The 18518-nt window shown below is 35.1% G+C and overlaps 1 protein-coding gene across 5 annotated transcripts in view; it reads left to right on the top strand.

Moving 5' to 3' along the window:
* LOC145684204 (oxysterol-binding protein-related protein 2) overlaps positions 1-18518 on the top strand; it is a 264438-nt gene that overhangs the window by 194837 nt on the left and 51083 nt on the right. For all 5 annotated transcript variants that reach the window (XM_081756261.1, XM_081756258.1, XM_081756259.1 and 2 more), the window contains 3 exons: positions 7985-8195; positions 9970-10079; positions 16553-16711. In XM_081756261.1, coding sequence (XP_081612387.1) covers positions 7985-8195; positions 9970-10079; positions 16553-16711 — 480 coding nt within the window. The remainder of the gene's footprint in view (positions 1-7984; positions 8196-9969; positions 10080-16552; positions 16712-18518) is intronic.

The following is an 18518-nucleotide window of genomic DNA, read 5'->3' as shown; positions in this document are numbered from 1 at the left end:
GAAAAGCTAAAGAAAAAACACATTACAACCAAACATCAATTGAAAAAAGAGATCAATAATTTGTGGTATCACAATGTTTAATTTAACCCTTTCACTGTGGAAGGCGACGGAAAGAAAATTTCCCTAACCTGCGAATGTCGATTATAGTCGACGTGTTAAAATTTGTCTGTATCTTGGTTTTGTTTTAGTTAACTATAGTCGCCAAAGGTTTTCTGTGTGATTTCTATTGTTTATCGAAAACAATAGAACACAAAAAATTGAACGGTACCACTTTGGCGACTACTCTCGACAAAGCCAAGATACGGACAAAGAAATTTTAACCCGTCGACTATAGTCGACATTTACATGTTAAGGAAATTTTCTTTCTGTCGACAAAAGTCGACTTCCTCTGTGAATGGGTTAAGGCAGGATGTTCTAAACTTGTACATATCATACCTAAAAAAATTTAATAAAGAATAAGGGATTTCATACGAAGTATTAATCTTTGTGTGAGAGATCATTTTCTTGTAAGTATTCCATTTCATTTTTTGTTTCCAATTTGGACATACACATTGTACAGTAATTATATTTGAATATCACGTACACATTTGTTTTATTGATGTTGAAAAGCATGTGTCACACCCACCAGCAATTAGGACAGATTTGCAAAGCAGTAATTTGGACTAAATTCAAACGTGTTTTCTCATGTAATATTGTGTGCCGGTGCTGTGCCATCAATCGTAGCTCAGAATAACCTCTATAATACTCATTAAATAAATGCAACAATTGGAGATGAAACTGATGCACAACACGGTACTTAACTGCGAAATTATGGTTGAATTTAAATGAAATTCAAATGTTTTAATTTTGAAAAATGACTAGTTGGGGAAATAGGTGCAAGAGAGATAGGTTATGATTAAAGATAAAGGATGAGCACTAACCTGACAGATCCGATTCGACTGGTGCAGTCCTGGTCATCTGGTTGATTAAAGGTTTTCCCTGGAGGAGCCTGGATGTACTGGAGTCAGCCAACATCTGGATCTTAATCCTGCTGGGCTGCCAGGGGCGTCAGATTCTCTCTTGACGATGTGCCTCTCACGATGATGTTCTCCTACACCTTCATGCCACTACTCAGATCTCAAACTCAAAATGTGTCTGCAGAATGGTATTCTCGGGAGAGAGTCGGTCGTTCTCCAATGGTGCGATCTGCTTGCCTCCGATGATCCTGCACCTTCCTAAACTTCGTGGCGAATATCTCTTGTCGATGTGTCCTTCGTGGTTTTGTCTAGCTGTAAAGTGATGACTCTGATGTTCAGTGAACTTGGATATGTCAAGCTGGGCAGAAAGAAACGCAGAAAGGTGAAGGAAACTAGTCGAGTTTATTGACAATTTCGAAAGTGACAATTAACAAATATGTGATTACAGAAGCTGTCTGGAAATGTGCAATCTTAATAAAAGTTTTGTTCCGTTGGAATTTAGAAAGAGTTCATGATACTGTCGAAGATAATCGTAAAAATAATGAAATAGAAATTGACAAATTAAATTAATAGTTCGCAGTCATCTCATTGTCACATCACTGTAATTACACAGATACTTCACAATTGTAAGAACAGTAAAACATTCAGAAACTGAATGTTGAATGTAATAATTTGAACACGTCTGCATAAATAAATATATGAACTACCATCTTTAAAATCAGGCCATTAAATGAATATAAATCATAATTTTTCTTACCCCTTGTACCACATTATTTATATGACTGCCAAATTTCAGTTGCCTGTCATATACCGTCACATGAAAACCAGAGGAACGTAATTCCATTTTCGTAGGTTTACAGGTGAGAGGACAAATGTATTATTTTCACGACCCGCTCGGGAGAGTAATACTCCCGGAAGTACGTTTTTTCGCGCGCTACTCTAGCCAGCTGTTTTACGCGCTATCCTAGTCAGTTGTTTTTAAGTTCGTCACAAAATCTATATCATTTAGTACAAGGGGAACAAAACGAGCCTTATATCATGGAGTACAAGGGCAACAAAACGAGCCCTGCGGGGCTTCTAACCCGTTCCTACTACTACTACTACTTATCTGCACAAAAGTAAGTAAATCACATTTTTGAGGATTATTTTCGTATTATTTTAATTTAAAAAGTGTTATAAAAATGTTTAAAAAAAGTTTAAAAAAACTTTCCTCGGGCCGGGTTTGAACTCGCGCCAAAAGAGATTTTGGTTACTAGCATAAAGCGCTAGCCTACTCGGCCAGGAGGACCGACAACAACAATCGTCTGAATTCTGCTATTTGAATGCAACGTGGCAAGACATAGATAACGCCAGCCAATCAGAACTGTTTTCCGTTCCTACTTCCGGAAGCATTACTCTCCTGAGCTAGTCCTTTATTTTCTTAGAAAGATGTGTTTTTAATAAGATGGTAATTGAGCTATATTACAACAGATGATCGACAAGCAGAACAGATGGCGTTACGTTCCATTTACACCAAGTGGGGCTTTCAAAATTGTGTCCAGACATGAAGAAAACGAAAACCACATTTTTGGAGTTACATTTCTCTGGTTCTCATGCGACGATACAATACTTAGATTTTTCATTTGTCCTTCCTTATTCACTGTTACTCCATTTATTCTATATGTTGTAACAAAGTATTGAATCTTGTTCCTAAACGTTATATATTTAGTTTTTTTTCACAGTTGATTTGTAATAAATTACCGTACTTTTGCACCAGTTATTTTAGTGGAGCAGATAAAAAGCAATTTTTAGGAGAATCGTGCAAATGATGATACAAGCTCCAAATTTGGTGTGTTAATTCTTTTTAAGGTTATTGATCACATCTGTCAGATTGGCCACCTGAAAATTAAAGATGGCGTCCATTTTTTAAGATGGCTGCCAAATTGACCTGAAAAAGTTAATTTATGTCATAAAATTTGAACTATATGCTCGATTTGTGCCATCTTAATGCCGATTTCTATACTAATGAAAATATTCAGTCAATTTATATAGTTTTTATTCCATTCTTCAGTTCCATATTGATAAAATAGCCAAATATATACAAATTTAATAAAAAGTATACAATCTTACATTCTTACAATAATAAGTAGAAGTCTTAAACAAAATTTACATTAAACAAGTAATCTTACATGAAACGAAAAATCTACAACTAGTCCGTGTGTAATTTTGCGAAATAACATTCATGTAAGGAACAGTGGCGCAAATCTGTCTTTAACATTAGAGGGGGGTGCAGGTAAGGCCATTCCTATATTTTTTGAGCGATGTAAAAATATTTATGAAGTAAAACAATGCTGTAAAGGATCAGGGGAGCACAGTTGTCTTCAACATTGGGAGGTGGGGAGTTTGAGGCTTATTCTGGGAGAACATCAATTTCGTCTCACTTTCCTTTGTGATAGTCTGACACAAATCATCACATTTTCCCCAAAAACACATTTCAAATCGGATTATTGGAAAAGACAGTCCCCCAATTCCAAGATTGGAGGGGACATGTCCCCCTCATCCTCCTAGGATTTGCGCCAGTGGTAAGGAGTTGAGTTGATTTTGAGTTTAACGTCCCGTTCAGCAGCGAGGCTATATGAGACGTGGACCTACTGATTAACGTGGAATCCGAACCACATGAGCTCCCGCCGGGGCCAGTGGTAAGGAGTACCGGTATATTATAAGAACAGTATGCTCTCTTTAAACTTTTGTATATCAAGGAAATTAATGGTGGTTACACACCCAACTACAGAGTATTGTAAAGAGAAGCCTTGCGCTGAAGCGCATTCAGGGTTCTGGGTAGTGTAGGAACATAGATCAGGTCTATCAGATCTTCAGGAACGCATGAGTGCAGCTGTAATCTCCATTATATCGATTACGCTTCATAAGATTTGGCTGGAGCTGGATTATCGTCTCGATAGTTCTCGCATAACAGATGGCGCGTAGATCCCATGTTTGTAATTCCAATCAACACCACCAAAAACTTTTCGAGTTTATGTAACTACTACGAAAGTTTGAGCAGAATAGTAATTTTGGTATTAAAGTTATCCCTTTCCAAATCTGGGGCTCCTTTTGCGCTCACACTATGTACGTATGTTCGATTTATCGCACTTGTTTTGTTATTCAATCCAAATTGCTTCAAGGTTTGAACAAGGGCGTTTTTAGTAAGTGGGTCGTAGACATTTTTGAAATCGATAAAGACTTCGATGATTTCTTTTCAGATACGATATGTTAGACTTCAGATTCATAATTTGCTCAGCACATGAGCGTCTTTTTCTAAATCCTCCGTAGTACTCTCCCAACTCCAGATCTAGTTGTTTCTCTGTCCTGGTCTAAAGAATTTTTGAAAATTTTGTAAGTCACTGGGAGAAGGGAAATACTGCGGTAATTATTGGCAGTTTTGTCGCCTTGTCTGTATAGAGGGTGGATCAGGGTAGATGACTAGCCACTCGGGAATTTTTATATTATTATTATTATTATTATTATTATTATTATTATTATTATTATTATTATTATTATTATTATTATTATTATTATTATTTTACTGTACGGCATAATTGTGATACATTAAACCAGTGTTTCTCAACCTAATTCTTATCACGACCCCCATTTTATTACATCCTCTTGCCAACGACTCCCTTATAATTTCTGGTTTGTAATAATCTTGTGTGGGATTTTTAATATACTTATTGCGGAGATCTCACGATATCCATCTATTTCTAATTATACAGTAATAGCAGAATCTATCTCTTGTACATAGCGAATACAGTAACTTCTCTAAAAGCGAATGGATTAAAACCAAATTAGGTCAGTTCATTGATATTACATATATCGAATTCGATCCGTTATACTGTTTTAAAGTGGAGGCCATTTGAAAATTTTAAAACTTCGTAACTCCCTTGATGTTGGATCATATGATAAGAAAATAAAATAATTTCTATTTTTTTTAAACTTAGACAGTTGTTTAAAAAGTTATTGAGTGTTTTAAATGACTTGATAATGTACGTCACAAAGATTGAACCGGACATTGCCGCAATAAAGAAATCATATAATGCCCAGGTATCATTAGTTTTTAATTTTAATTGTAATCAATATGCAAGTTTTGTTGCATCTGTATTTTTCTGACATTTCAATATGCAATAGCAATTCTCATTAGTTTCATACGTACCTTTTGCATTTAAATTGATTTTTAAACAACTCTGCACCTGTTGAAAATGTTTAGTAGACTTATTTTTTTGTTGTTCTTAACAATATGTAAAAGAACTAAAAAATATGCTGATCAGAACAAAATTCAAAACAATATTGAAAAATATTTTCCGGTATTAGATTCTAATTATATTTATCTCTTCCGCTTATCTTCACGACCCCCATGAAAGCCTCTCGGGACTTCCCTAGGGTCGCGACCCCCAGATTGAGAAACCCTGCCTTAAACTAGCGACTCATTTTATTGTAATGAACATTTCTTTCCCTCTGTATAGATATAACTCTAATCAGTCAGCAAATGACTATGTTTCAAAACATGTTAGATATAAGAAAGATGTAAAATAATTGTGGGAAAGTCCTTACTTCCTTTTCTCCTAGAGGAAATTCATATCCTGAGTGAGATGAAATTAATTGGAAATATTCTTAGCTATGTTATAAAACAAAATAAACAGGATTACCGTATTTCATGAAATAAAAAGGAGAGCATATGAGAAAATAATTTATTTACAAAATGTGAACAAGTGTAAATACTCTTTTACCTTTTAAATGACTTTTTCTTTATTACTTTACACAACTTTAAAGGTACATTAAACATCTTTAAGTCTATATTAAATTTATATACTGTTGGGTATTTTCTTTAACTTGTATATATTTCTTCCTATATCTGATCGTATTTCGAAGGTACAGTTATACCGAAGTTTTCCTGTTTCATCATTCTCTTTTCCGTCTTCAATGGGACGGAAAAAGTAAAACAAACACATTGTTTTAAATGGAACCTCCTGATACTTTACTCTGAATCATGCTTCATATCTATTCCTTTTGTCTAAGAAACATTTTTTTTTTATATATAGAGGATAATCAAGTGGACAGCGCGCTGATTGAATACTCTCTCACAGACACACACATCAGTTCTGTTTGCTCAATAACGATTAAAACAGGATTTGAGGTATTCTCTTTGCTTTTTTCCCCCTCCACTACCCCTGCCTTTGCCAAATATTTTGGTCTTATCGGCAGACACAACTGCTCATTCTGAATAATCTCTCTCCTATTTTCGACATCTCTCTCTCTTGCTGTTTTATCCTTCCCTGTTTAGGTAGGGGGTGGGCTTTTTTTGGACCTGAGTTCTGGCTAACTACCTCAGGTCTATTTTCTTCTTTTTTTATTGACCATAACTGAAATAAATAAATTTGTTATTACATGATTTATAAATCACACACATAATAAATAACATACATACATAAAATACAACATTCACAAAGTCACATATCAACTACTAATAAAACTTTATTAAAATGTGCTGCAAATGTGCTGTTGCTGCTTAAGCGGCAGAGAACTTTTTAAACGTTTTTGCTGCCAACGTTTCTGAGTGAGGAAAATTGATCACTAAACTCGGCATAAGCATACTGTTCTATGAAGGATGCAGGGTGATTCAAAATAGGAAAATTTAGAAGAGAAGGATGAAATACGAAAATTTCGGTATAATCGTACCCTTAGTTGAACTTTATGGTTCAGACGATCAGGATTCCTTTTATGTATGGATGAAATTGTCCGTATAATATGTCTTTATCAGAATGTTTGCAACATAATTTGGAATCAGTTTCCGTTATACGCATCCATTGATGCTATTTCTTGGTCTCCATTAGCAAATACTCTCACGCACTTTCATCCTCCATCTACAACGGTGGCGAATGCTTGAGCACATTCGGATAAGATTTGATATTTGGGCTGCTGTCGTTGGTGCGGCGAGTGGTGTAGTGTTAGTGCGACTCGAATTTAATATTCGGACCGAAGCTAGATAGAGTACGATTAGTCTTTTCTGACCAGGAAGCGGTATTATAAAAGTTACATGGACTTTAAACCCATGAATGACTTACAATATTTTTGTAATAAGAAATTTTCAATGGTTATATCCACAAATATCAATGGTTAGATATACGCGTTCAGTAATGTTATAGATGTAACGTGGAAATAGCTAAGTGGGTAAAGGCAGAGTTTTGTTAATCATTAGGTCGGTGTTTCGAACCTACTTCGGGATTTTTTTAAAAATATTTATTTAGTTTTGTAGATATATTTCTCAGAGAGAGAGAGAGAGAGCGGCCCAGCATCAGTCGATGGTGATCCGCCATTTCGTCGTTTCAGATCTGCCAGTCATTTGCCGCCATTTTGCTAAAGGAGTAAATAGTTGTCTCTTTTCTGCGTAGCATTAGCACACGACATCAGGCCTGCAACCACCCATAGAACTTTGGGAGGGGGGGGGGCAAGTCATTAAAAATTCTCTTACAGATATCTCAATTCTGATTTTTGTATTAATAATAGCATTTTGCATTGAGATCTGGAGGGGCCAGGCCCCTCTAGCCCCCCTAGTTTGCGGGCCTGCACGACAACCTTCCGAGCTGCGTTGGACTATTACACGCTTCCTTCGTGGTTGATCGATATAAATATTTGCAGGAATCGAGTTGAATTTCAAAATCGATTCCCGGTGGGAGTTCATGTGGTTCGGATTCCACGTTAATCTTTAGGTGCATGTCTCATATAGCCTCGGTGCTGAAATGGATTCTAAACTCCAAATCATTCAACCAACTTTTGATTTTTCTCGCATTGATACAAAACCCGGACAGCTTTATGTGGGAGAAAATCAGCTCGGATGCTTATTTTACTATTAAGAAACGAGGACATATCCGGGTAAAAGAGAACGTTTGGTAACACTGAAAATAAATATCAGGTACGTAGTTTACCTTCTTACTTTTGTACCTATGACTTATATATATATTTTAACCACACAATTCATTTTTTTTATTTCTTTCCAGACAATGTCTTCCAGTGCCTATGTTCAGTCGCAATGACTTTAGCATCTGGTCTGTGCTCAAAAACTGCATTGGAAAAGAACTAAGCAAAATCACGATGCCAGTAATTTTTAATGAGCCCTTAAGTTTCCTCCAACGAATGGTTGAGTACATGGAATATGCTCACCTCCTCCGCCTCGCCGCTCAGGAAAGTGACCCCGTACAGAGAATGCAGGTACGGTCAATTATATATATATTTTACGTCAGATTCGGTTGTTGGGCACGAACCAGCTTGATCCAACTCTGTATATTGACTGTTGTGTCACGTGTATAATACTGTTTAATATTGATAAAATGTGTGTTTGGCTTTATTAATTGAGTAACTTCTGAACCGATTTTAATGAAACAAGAGTGTATGTCTTATAACGAAATGTAATCTTTGGTTAATACAGGGGCGGATCCAGGACCGACTTCTGGGGGGGGGGGGCGGTGGTTGCCATAATGTTACTTTTAAGGGCTCCAAACTCTGGGATGGATTTAATTTATATATATAAAATAAAAAATGTTTCCTCTTCTGGGGGAGCGATCGCCCCCCTGGATCCGCCCCTGGGTTAATAAAATATGTTTCCATTTTCAAACTAGCCGTAGACAACAGAAGAGAAGGAAATGGAATTATAGCGTTATACTGAAATATATACAAAAATAACACATAGTAAATGGATTAGATTGATAACTTGTCGACAAGTCTTTACTTTGGCCATTTCATTCCAGGGGCGTCATTTAGGGAGGGTAGGAGGGGCAATTCCCCCCCAAGAGTTCGAGAAATACATATACTTTAATCGATTATCTACTAATGTACTAGTACAAAACGTGAAAGTTCTATGTCGGTGGTGCTCTTGCCGTCCTCAAGCGAAGTCTGAAATGACGCCCTTGTTTCATTCATTTTATTCGATTCAGTGATTTGTTCTTCATCTGTAGGCTTGGCGGTCTTAGCTTTTTTTTTTTCTTCCTCAGAAAGTTTATTTCGATGTGATCTGGCTACTCGTTCTTTCGTCAGACATTCACAATGACTATCAGGGTACAAAGTGAATACTTTCTTATCAACTTTCTGTGTCTTTTCTCTCGCGTGCGCTGTTGTTTCTCTACAAGGTGACAACGATCCGTCTATAGCTTAAAGCTAACCATTGTATTCTAAACATCAAGTGGGTAAAAGCTAATTAAAGCTGCATAAAATATAGGAAAACAGTATCCTAATAATTTCAACTATTAAAGCGGCTGTCATTTTCTTGGTGATGTCAATTTTAAAGTAAGCGAAGTCAATTGTAAAGACATAAGTTAAGATTAAATGTAGAAATAATGCAAAACACGAACACAGAAAAACAAAACAACGTAAAGAGATATTAAAATACCAGAGAACTTTAAAAAAATGTATATTGTGACGGTAGAAAAGAAATTTTGCTAACCAATCTTAAGCTTTTGTTTTCGATTTCGCAATCCAGATCTATGTTTAAAAACTTATCAAGCCAAAACCATACCAAAATTCGTTAAGAGATTCTGTATTAAGTATTAAGTGTAGCTTTTCTTTTTCTTATTACAAGTCCAAAAACAGTTCTTTCTGTTAGATCAGGGGCGGATCCTAGGGGGGGCGATCGCCCCCCCTTTAAGAAGAGGAAACTTTCTTATTTTTTATATATAAATAAAATCCATCCCAGAGTTTGGAACCCTTAAAAGTAGCATTATGACAACCCGCCGCCCCCCCAGAAGTCGGTCCTGGATCCGCCCCTGTGTTAGATCCCATGCGACCAGCAACTTAGTAATTTATCTCTTCAGATTTTGTGTTTGTTTTTTGAACATGCTTCGAGCCATCTTAGATATAGAAATGTTTTATTATTATCTCTTTAATGTATGGTTTTTGATTAGGATTAAATTATACTACTGTATGTCTTGTGTAAGGTATTTCTGTGGAAACTTTTTTGTTAATATGATTAATTTGTAATTTGTTCTTGTAGCTTGTGGCTGCATTTGCAGTAAGTGCTCTGGCCTCTAATTGGGAACGTTTAGGGAAACCTTTTAATCCACTTTTGGGTGAAACCTACGAGCTGGAAAGAGAAGATTTCAGGTGAGTATACTGCTGATAGAAATGAACAATATTGAAATAGCATTACCTTTCGAGTCATTACAGTTTAACTAGATAGATAGATATAGATAGATAGATAGGTAGGTTTTTTATTTCCATTCAATCAGGTTACGTCGGTAAATCTTTGGTCAATATTTTATAAACAAGACTGTATGCTGTACTACAAACTTAAATTTTCATATTCATATTCAACGTAAAAGTGCATATTATATTTTATACACAAGTTCTTGCTCGTTGAAGGTACACTCATGTCCAAAATGATTGTCGCATATAACTGTCTTCTTGTAAGAATATAATTAGATAATGATTTTGCAGGGTACTTTTAATGCTGATACTGTGTGTATAATCAGGAAATGTATATTTGTGGCAAATTTCGTAGGAAAAGAATTACAAATACGAAAATTAGAATGGGTAAAACAAAATGTTTCTAAATGGACAAGAAGATTTTATTTTCGTTTTACTGTTTTTATTTACTGCTCTTTTAACATGAAATTTTCCACATAGATGTCTTTTCCGATTATACACATACTAACATTATAAGAAATACTGGGCAAATTCGTTATCAAATTATATTCCCACAACAACATATTTATAGACATGTGACAATAATTTTGGACATCAGTGTACAAAGAACGTCATTGTATGTTCATATATTTGCGAAGGCTACAATATTATTTTGAGATACAGCTGCTTTATAAGCATTATTTATAGCATACTTTAAACGGCGAATATAAATGCTCAAAAAATCCAGAAGACAATTGAAACTGCAATATAAGTGATATCTATACACAATATATGTTGTACTACGTGCTAAAATAATCAAAAAATTAGAGAGAGAAATAGCAGTTGACTTTTTAGAGTTAAAATAACCTACCATGAGTTTATTATTAGGTATTTCATTTAAGTTCAAAACTTTACAGATTAAAGTGCTTACAAATTTCCAAACTGGCTGAACAGCATCACATTCATAAATTATATATAATCCTGTACCAACTTTCGGGCAGAAAAGACACTTCGGACCATCTAATTTCTTCCATTGATCCAATCTTTCAGGAGTTAGATTAGCCTATCATGAAAAAACCTCCATGAATTCTGAGTATCATATCCAATTGAGGGAAATCGACATATTTCAGTCCACGGAATCCTTTCATTCGTCCAACGACATTGATTTGTAACTGGGTTAGGAGATAATGATCGAGCAAGTACCTGTCGGTATTGCGTTTTTGATTATGGAAATTGTATAGTATCGTTTGTTCCAAACCGCGAAAAAGTATATTCAATCTTATTTTCTGTTATATGATCAATTCTTGTGAAAAATTGTTTCAATAAATTCTTAAATCTTCTTAAGCTAAGTATCAAGACACGTTGGGAGCATTTTGTAAGATTTGAAAAATCAAAATGCTCCTCTTTGTACCAACTACCAGTTTCAGATATTAAATCTCGAACTGCATATACAGATAATCGCTTCCATTTAGGACTCAACGAAACCAAACGTGTGCTTGATCGAAATATTAGGCAGTTTAAACAGGCAAAGAACGATAGAAATCCAACATAATGTTTTTCAACTTCTATAGTAAATAGATGGATAAATATAGATACGGTATAGTAACGTTGCTTTTTAATTTTATTCAAGCGAACAATCTATAGTATTCAGTAACTTTCTTGTACTCTAGTAAAGTTTTACCCTGTCCTCGTTAATAACTTCAGAGTGAATGAATCAGTGGTATCTCTCTCTCTAGTCTGTGCAGAGAAAACTCGACATATAGCTCAATTCCTTCCAAAACCATTAACAAAAAAGAGTACATGAGCTTTTGGTGGCAACTGTATTGGTCTAAATGGGAGCAGGCAAAATCGGCCACTCACTTTTTTTTTTTTTTTTTTTTTAATCATTGTATTAACGTTTTGCTGAAGTTTCCCGTTTGTGAACTAATCTTATATATAAAAGAGAACGTACAAATCCTTTGTTCCCTCACCACGCTAATACGGCTGAACCAATTTCTTTCATTTTTGGGGGGTTATTAGGATTTGGACCCTAGATGGTTTTTATCATATCACTTTAATTTTCAATTACCAGTGTCTTGAGATAATTGACCATTCAAGTGTCCATAACGTACAAATCCTTTGTTAGTTCATCATAGGTAAAAATAAACGTATTTATATGCAACCCGCATGACCGTGTCACTCGGCGGGTTAACATAAATGACAGGCGATATAATGTTAACATTAGTGCAATCTACTATGGTTTTTATCATATCACTTGAAAGCGAAAAAGTAAAAATTATCTAAGTAACAAAGTTTATTGCGTTCCGGGGTGACCGCAGCGAAGCGGGGTGAACGCTGCTAGTGTATATTATGTGAAACTGTATCAGAATTACGTCTGCTGTTATTTAAAAACTGTTTAGAGAATGTAATTAAGTTGAATCACCTCTAATATTATTCTTATTTGTTATACCAGGTTAATTTACGGCATTATGTTAGAACAGTTAGGGAAATGTTCGGATACATTGCACTCAGCGATATCGTCCTAAACCCTGTCTAAAACCACCAGAGAGTGTTGTTGCTGCTATGATGCTCAATGGTGAAGAGGTTCAAAAACATCGAGACGAAATCATTACTGCGGATAGATACAGTTCTGACGATCCTGTTGTTACTGTGTTACTTAAAGTGCATTGAAAACTTCTCTCCAAGTATCCAGCAGTGGTCATCAGACATGGTGTCCTCATGTTGTGCGAAAATGCATGTCCATATATCGCTCAAAGAACGGTGCAGATTCACTGTAAGTTGCAATACGAAATCCTTTCTCATCCATCTTATTCTCGTAACCAGGGCCGGCCCTAGGCAACTTGCCGCCCGGTGCAGTGGCATCATTTGCTTCGCCCTTTCTCCAGAAAGAACAACTCTCAAAAGCCACGATTTTAAGTATGTTACCCAATCATGAACAATAAAGGGGAGGGAAAGGCACTCGCACTCAGAAATGTCTCAACATTACAAATTCAATCTCGTTGTGTCTGCTTTTTTAAAAATACTAATCTATTATGTTAGTGAAAGATAAAGCAAACACACCTGTAGGAAAAAGATGGTAATCTTTTTTATAGAATTAAATATCGAGCTTCAATCTCAATATATCAGTTTGCAATTCTACTGTAGCTAGCTCTTTTATCTTTATTTCTGAATTTTCCTTCTATATCTGTTAAAAAAATTAAAAAATAAACTTGTTTCCACCTTCGATGATAAAGAACTTGCTTGTTACAAAGACAAGATTAATTTTCATATCGAAACTGTGATAACTAACTAAATGTAATAGGTGCTCGCTACAACTAACTAAATGTAATAGCTGCTTTCTACTGTTCGGGAATTGAGTTCAAGCAATTCATGCTGACAACAGTCAAGCAATTCATGCTGGGATTTGTTTGACCATTTGCTCTAGCATTGTCCATGTGACCTTAAACTAATGCGACCTAAACATGATTTATGAATGTAGTATTCAAATAGAAAGTCAGCTTAGTAAATCGCATCACCATAAAGTCTGGTAAGGAGGGTATTCTCTGGTAACTTGGCGGTGCGACATTCGTTTGAAGACTTTTCGGAATCGCAGATTCAGAAGGTTTCTTTCTTTCTTTTTTCTTTTTCTTTTTTTACAATAAAAAGGGAAAAAGTGAAAAAAAAGTTTGGGGAATAAGGGGAGTTTTCTGAGAGGTATAAGGAAAATGTTTTCTTCTTTTCTTTCTATTTTTTGTTTTCTTTCTGTTTTTTTTTCAGTTTTTTCTCTTTCCTTTCTTTAAAGAAAAGGAATGAAAAGAAATTTCTTTTTCTTTCTCTTTTTATTTTATTAGAAGAAAAGGAAAGATTGCCCGAATTTAAAAAATGATTTTTTATTTTTTTATTTTTTTTTAAAAAAATATTAATTTTTCTTTCCTTCTCTCTCTCTCCACTGAAAACAAAGAAAGGTATAAATGATTTTTTATTTATATTTTCCTTTTTTGTCAAAAAGGAAAGAAGAGATAAGATTTTTTTTATTAATTTCTATCCTTGTGCTTTGTTTTTTTGCAGAAAAAAGAAATCATTTGTCTTTATTTTTAAAAATCTTGAGAAGTTGTTTTGTACTTGCTTTTTTCTTTTTTTCTATAAAAAAGCTTTCTTTTCTTTTTCTAAAACTATTTTTCCCTAAGCTTCCTTATATTGATTGTGCCACTCAGTGGTAGCCCCGGAAAATAGTGGTTAAAAAAATTGCAAGGGAAAATAAAACAAACTATTTTCATGTCTCACCTATTTATATAAGAATTGATATAAGGTTGTTATAGGAGGTGTTGCATATGTTCTTTCTGAGCGTCCAAACACACTGAACACGATGTTGTTTCATATTTCTGAACGTGGCTGCTAGAATCTCGGGGTGGGCGCCTGTATTTTTTTTCTTTTTTTTAAGTTTAGTTTAAGGTCCTACGTATATGCTCTGAGGCTAAGGGAGACGGTGATAATGATAATGAACGTAATAGTGAAATGAAGAAAGTGCAAAGAAACGGAAAAAATCCAGGAAAAGCCTACACACGGTGTTTGTCCACCACCACAAAGCCTGTAACTTGGCACAGGCTCGAATATATTCCCGTAACTCGTTCAGTGTGTGTGTGTGTGTGTTTTGGTCATGTAGATACGCCCTTTTAGATGACCTCATAGGGAAAGGACAGGTGGGATCAAATCTGGTAATTTTGGACAATTCGCATTGTAACCACTAATGCAGTATTTTTTCACAATGAACACCCGCTCTTCCCAGATTATCGGTACCTCTTACTACGACGTGAGAGCAAGTTAGCACAACCGTGTCTTTTCATGTTGCCGCCTCTACTGTCTCATAGACTAACATTCTGAAAAACGTTAACCAAATCCTTACAGCAACAACCGAATATTATTGGATACCTTCGCGTGGGAGACCAAACATACGTGTGTATAACAAAACATTTTAGTGTCAGCTATTTATGTAAGAAATATATATTCCTATAAATACATTTCTAGCAGACTAGCAGTTTATAAATTTTGTGTAGCATTTTGGTAGCGAAAGAAATTATTTTATTATTATTATCTTATCTTATACGTGGACATGAAATAATACAAATAGACAGCTTTTGTGTAACACAAACAAATACGATAATGAAGAGTAAAATAGAGGGAAAATAATGACAATTATATTTTTTAAATACTGCTATCTTTAACATTCTACAGATTGTTTAAGCTAGTAGCTCGTTTTAAATGCGTTGTCAATGCGAACTCCCATATTAAGTGTTGAATCCATAATGCCATTAAGAAACGTGGAATTGCAATGACTCAGTCTATGAAGTAAACCTATATGTTCATTTTCTAATTCGTATTGTGACCAAACACTACTCGGATCGTATTCATTTTTCCTTTTTTTAAACGTTTTAAAGTGAACACTACTTTGCTTTCACCATTTCAATGAAAAACAAGAAAGCGTAGCAAAACACTTATGTATACAGTAAAACTTGTCAACTTGTCCAGCTCTAAGTTGGCCACCTGCTCATCTTGGCCATCTTGAACATGCATTTTTCCATAAGACATTCGTTACTTATTACTCTGTAAGTTGACCACCTGTCTATCTGGAAAATTGGCCGCATTGAAGCAATGTTTACCCTATGATGATAATGATATATTTACCTGCGTATCTTGGCCACGCAAAATACCGTTTTGTTATTTTTCTTTACTCTTTCGTATTTCCATATGAGAGGCAGATATTCTGTATTTGTGACTGGAGACAAAGAAGCATAGATTACTATGATTTGTTCTTGGAGATCAATGGTCAGAACGCTACCCTGATAAAGAGGCTGTGAAGGAAGATGTGAATAAGAAAAAGCACATACAGAAATTCACGAAATGGTTGTATTTGTTTACCCTGTATGTTTTGGTAAAACCATCAGCTATATCGGCTCCTTTCATCAGTGAGAAGCGTTAGTAATTCCGGAAAATTCTCAAGATTAAAGCTAACCATCTCAATTGTCAAGTATTGGTTCCTGACGGCTTGTCGAAAGGTAGCGGAGGCTTTGAGATATTAATTCAAGATTTTCTCAGAACATCTTTTGCTCCGAGGGAAACACTTGTAGCTCATTAACAAGAAATAGTTAACTACAAAATTTGAATGTGCGTATATGCCAAAAAGAATAAAAGAAATACGTCTAGAATGAACCATCATTAATAAATTTGTTATTAATAAGTAATTATTTAAAATTAGCTGTCGTGCCATTGTTTATTAAAATTTTACAATCAAGTAATACTAGAAATTCTATTCTAAAAATACACCAGTCATACTTATTTTCTGTAAGTTGGCCACTTTTCAATGGAACTGATGGTGGCCAACATAGACAGGTTTCACTATATATATATATATATATATATATATATATATATATATATATATATATATATATATATATATTCTTTATATGTTGCAGGGTAGTATGTGAACAGGTGAGCCATCACCCACCGGTATCTGCATTTCATGCTGACAGCCAAGATTTCATCTTCCATGGAACAATTCATCCTAAACTCAAGTTCTGGGGCAAAAGTGTGGAGATCCAGCCAAAAGGAACAGTCACCGTTGAACTACCCAGGTAAAGTAAACTGAAACACATATAATACCATTTAAAAAAAATATGCATTGCTTTGTACTAATTCGGCATATTTGCCTTTATTTATTTATTTATTTATTTTTATTCTTGTATTAGTTCCTACTTCTAAAGTAATGTAAAGTCTCAATAGTAAACAGAAGAAACTGTTTCATATTCACCGCAGTGATAATGAAAACTAAGGAATGTTTTGAAGGATCGCGATCTTTGTTATCAGCTTATTTTTAAGTTTGAGAAAAGGTTTTAAAAACGGCTCAAAAATATGGAAAACGTGAAGGTATAAAAATGATGTCAACCCTCAAGAATTATCTGGACTGTTATTACAGCTTATGGAAAGTAAACTGCTAATATATGCTTGATGATAAAATCAAACACTACTTCCAAATCGTAAAATCAAGTACTATTCTTATATTCACAAATTAAACACTACTCAATTTGGACAAAGGTGAAACTAACCCGATATGGAGTAAAATTTTCACTACATACTTCCATCATTTGGAAAGATTTAAATTTCTGGGCTTTCGGCACTTATGGCCATGTTAGCACCTCACGTTTTGAGGGATGACGTCCATCGGTAAGCACACTTTCCGGGGAAAGGGAAGGAAGGAAGCGGTCTGAGATCTATATGGTAGGTACCACCCCGGTATTAAAATAATGAAAACCGAGGAGAACCCATTCAGGATGGCTGGTCTGAAAAAGCTTTTAAACTTGTTCGACCGAGTGCGCCAACCGGAAACCGAATCCGGGACCGCTCGCACCAAAGATGAGAGCATTAGCGACTACGCTACGCGGAGGGACATCATTTGGAAAGAAAGAACATTAACAACAGTGAACAGTGACTAGCTTTACAGTGGCCAATGGTGGTTCACTTGCCATAGTGTTCTGTGACGTAAAATTGTGTAATTACTTGGAATTACATTTTAATGATTTCACCTTTTCTACATGTTTAACCTTTTTTTAGACTTAAAAATAAGCTGATGATGAGGACCATGATCCTCGAAAACGTTCCTTAATTTTTACAACTACTGGAACGAGTATGAAGCATTTTCATTTGTTTACTATTGTGACTTATTATCACTGCACGTAAAGTCTATTTACTTAGACAGAAATTAACGGATTGTAAATCAAATCATTTAAAAATAAGTAAAAAACCTTTATTTCGTTGATTGCGTTTGTAATAGTTTTCAGTAGGTTTCGAGCGTTTGTTCTGTCTTCTGCAGTTTTGTTCACCAGGTTAAGTCACTGACCTGAAGATAGAATAGGCGAAGCTTGGTCATGAACATATAATACTTCAAGAAGAGGTTGCTGACACGTTGTTATGTACAAAGAACGCATTAATAAATACTGTATTCATATAAAGAGTCTTCTACTATAATAACACCCTGACGGTTTGGTATACAATATGCTTGGTTACTGATATTCAGTTGTAATTCTGTAAAGTCCGATACGTAGTTAATATTTCCGTTTTTATTCTTAATTTGGTGTTTGCTATTTATACTGGCGGATCCGTGGGAAGTCGGCAGGAGCGATCAGCCTGAAGATGCTACCTTTTTTCGTAGTCCTATGTATAAATTTTTGCATCACTCTATTCAGATTTGATCTAATATCCCGTATTTCAACCTTTTATTAATTGTCCAGGAGGTGATCCGCTCCCTCCAAATGACTCTTCTGGATCCGTTTGGAGCTGTGTATCTTGTGATTGATCTGCGCTAACAGTTGCTAAATAAAAAACGGCTTAAAATTAAATTAAGCGAAACTTAGGTACTATTTTATGTTGTTTTGAAATAAATAT

This window comes from Thermobia domestica, chromosome 4 (genome assembly GCF_964235325.1).
Source record: "Thermobia domestica chromosome 4, izTheDome1.hap1.1, whole genome shotgun sequence".
Classification (NCBI taxonomy): Eukaryota; Metazoa; Arthropoda; class Insecta; order Zygentoma; family Lepismatidae; genus Thermobia; species Thermobia domestica.
Note: the sequence above shows the minus strand (reverse complement) of the source record. Positions and strands in the feature narration are given on the sequence as shown.